The sequence below is a fragment of the Anneissia japonica genome, unplaced genomic scaffold (genome assembly GCF_011630105.1).
Source record: "Anneissia japonica isolate Jap-2015-1 unplaced genomic scaffold, ASM1163010v1 scaffold287733_len118669_cov163, whole genome shotgun sequence".
NCBI classification, from domain to species: Eukaryota; Metazoa; Echinodermata; class Crinoidea; order Comatulida; family Comatulidae; genus Anneissia; species Anneissia japonica.
In genome coordinates, this window is record NW_022731439.1 from 126,136 (window position 1) to 127,989 (window position 1,854).

General features: G+C 36.2%; 1 protein-coding gene across 3 annotated transcripts in view; it reads right to left on the minus strand.

Annotated features, from left to right (window-relative positions):
• LOC117115380 overlaps positions 1 to 1,844 on the minus strand; it is an 8,562-nt gene extending 6,718 nt beyond the window's left edge. Inside the window, exon 1 of one of the 3 annotated variants that reach the window (XM_033259147.1) lies at positions 767 to 1,844. In XM_033259147.1, coding sequence (XP_033115038.1) covers positions 767 to 1,781 — 1,015 coding nt within the window. In that variant the 5' untranslated portion in view covers positions 1,782 to 1,844. Of the gene's footprint in view, positions 1 to 4 lie in introns of all 3 variants that reach the window. The other 2 variants (XM_033259149.1, XM_033259150.1) reach the window with 2 other exon arrangements.
• Positions 1,845 to 1,854: the final 10 nt, after the last annotated feature.

Here is a 1,854-nt window from a genome sequence, read left to right on the forward strand (position 1 = left end):
AGATGTACATCTACTGTTGTATCTGGTTTTATTGTGGTGAGTTCTTTATCCATTTTATCAATGTTTTGCGGAACCTGTGTTTTGTCGTCTTTAATTGATTTGACATCTGTTAGATGCTTCTGTGTAAATCCATCAATAACATCTACTTCTGGTGTGGGTTTGTACACTTTGCTTGGAATTGGTGTTGGTTTAAATGTGCTCATAAAACCTGGTACTTTTTCTGATGTTACCTTTCCTTCAACTCCAGAACCAAATACAATATATTGTTCTTCTGATACAATATCAGTGACTTTCGGTGTAGTGGAAACATCGACAAAAGCTGAAGATTCTGGTTTTAAAGATGTTAATAATTTTTCTACACCATCAGTGTTTTGTTGTACAGTGATGGCCTTAGCAGTAGTTGATGCTACTTCAACAGGTCTTGCAGTGGTTGTAAAAACATCAATTACTTGCATAGGCTTGTCAGATTTAAATTTTGTTTCATTTGTAGGTGATACAATAGTTTTTTCAACACCGGAGCCCAATTCATCAACTAACTCTTCAGACACGGTTACTTTGCTTAGAGAAATGGTAGTATGAGCAATACTATCTGATGATGTCGATTCTGATGTCTCCTTATCTGTTTTCATCACAGCTACAGATTCACCGGTTGTCGTCTGAACTACGTCAGGTTGTTGCATTGGTGTAACTGACTGTGTCGTTGCACTTATTTTTTCTTCTACTATAGGGTCACTAGTTGTTGCTAAATCAATTGGTTTTACAGAATGTTCGTCCACATCAGTTTTAATTGGCATCGGTGTTGTTGGCTTGGCTTCAATAACTTCAACAATTGGTGTCGATTTTTCAGCCTCTGTTTTCGATGTAAGATGTACTTCTACTGTTGTATCTGGTTTTATTGTGGTGAGTTCTTTATCCATTTTATCAATGTTTTGCGGAACCTGTGTTTTGTCGTCTTTAATTGATTTGACATCTGTTAGATGCTTCTGTGTAAATCCATCAATAACATCTACTTCTGGTGTGGGTTTGTACACTTTGCTTGGAATTGGTGTTGGTTTAAATGTGCTCATAAAACCTGGTAATTTTTCTGATGTTAGCTTTACTTCAACTCCAGAACCAAATACAATATCTTGTTCTTCTGATACAATATTAGTGACTTTCGGTGTAGTGGAAACATCAACAAAAGCTGAAGATTCTGGTTTTAAAGATGTTAATAATTTTTCTACAGCATAAGTGTTTTGTTGTACAGTGATGGCCTTAGCAGTAGTTGATGCTACTTCAACAGGTCTTGCAGTGGTTGTAAAAACATCAATTACTTGCATAGGCTTGTCAGATTTAAATTTTGTTTCATTTGTAGGTGATATAATATTTTTTTCAACACCGGAGCCCAATTCATCAACTAACTCTTCAGACATGGTTACTTTGCTTAGAGAAATGGTAGTATGAGCAATACTATCTGATGATGTCGATTCTGATGTCTCCTTATCTGTTTTCATCACAGCTACAGATTCACCGGTTGTCATCTGAACTACGTCGGGTTGTTGCATTGGTGTAACTGACTGTGTCGTTGCACTTATTTTTTCTTCTACTATAGGATCACTAGTTGTTGCTAAATCAATTGGTTTTACAGATTGTTCGTCCACATCAGTTTTAATTGGCATCGGTGTTGTTGGCTTGGCTTCAATAACTTCAACAATTGGTGTCGATTTTTCAGCCTCTGTTTTCGATGTAAGATGTACTTCTACTGTTGTATCTGGTTTTATTGTGGTGAATTCTTTATCCATTTTATCACTGTTTTGCGGAACCTGTGTTTTGTCGTCTTTAATTGATTTGACATCTGTTAGATGCTTCTGTGTA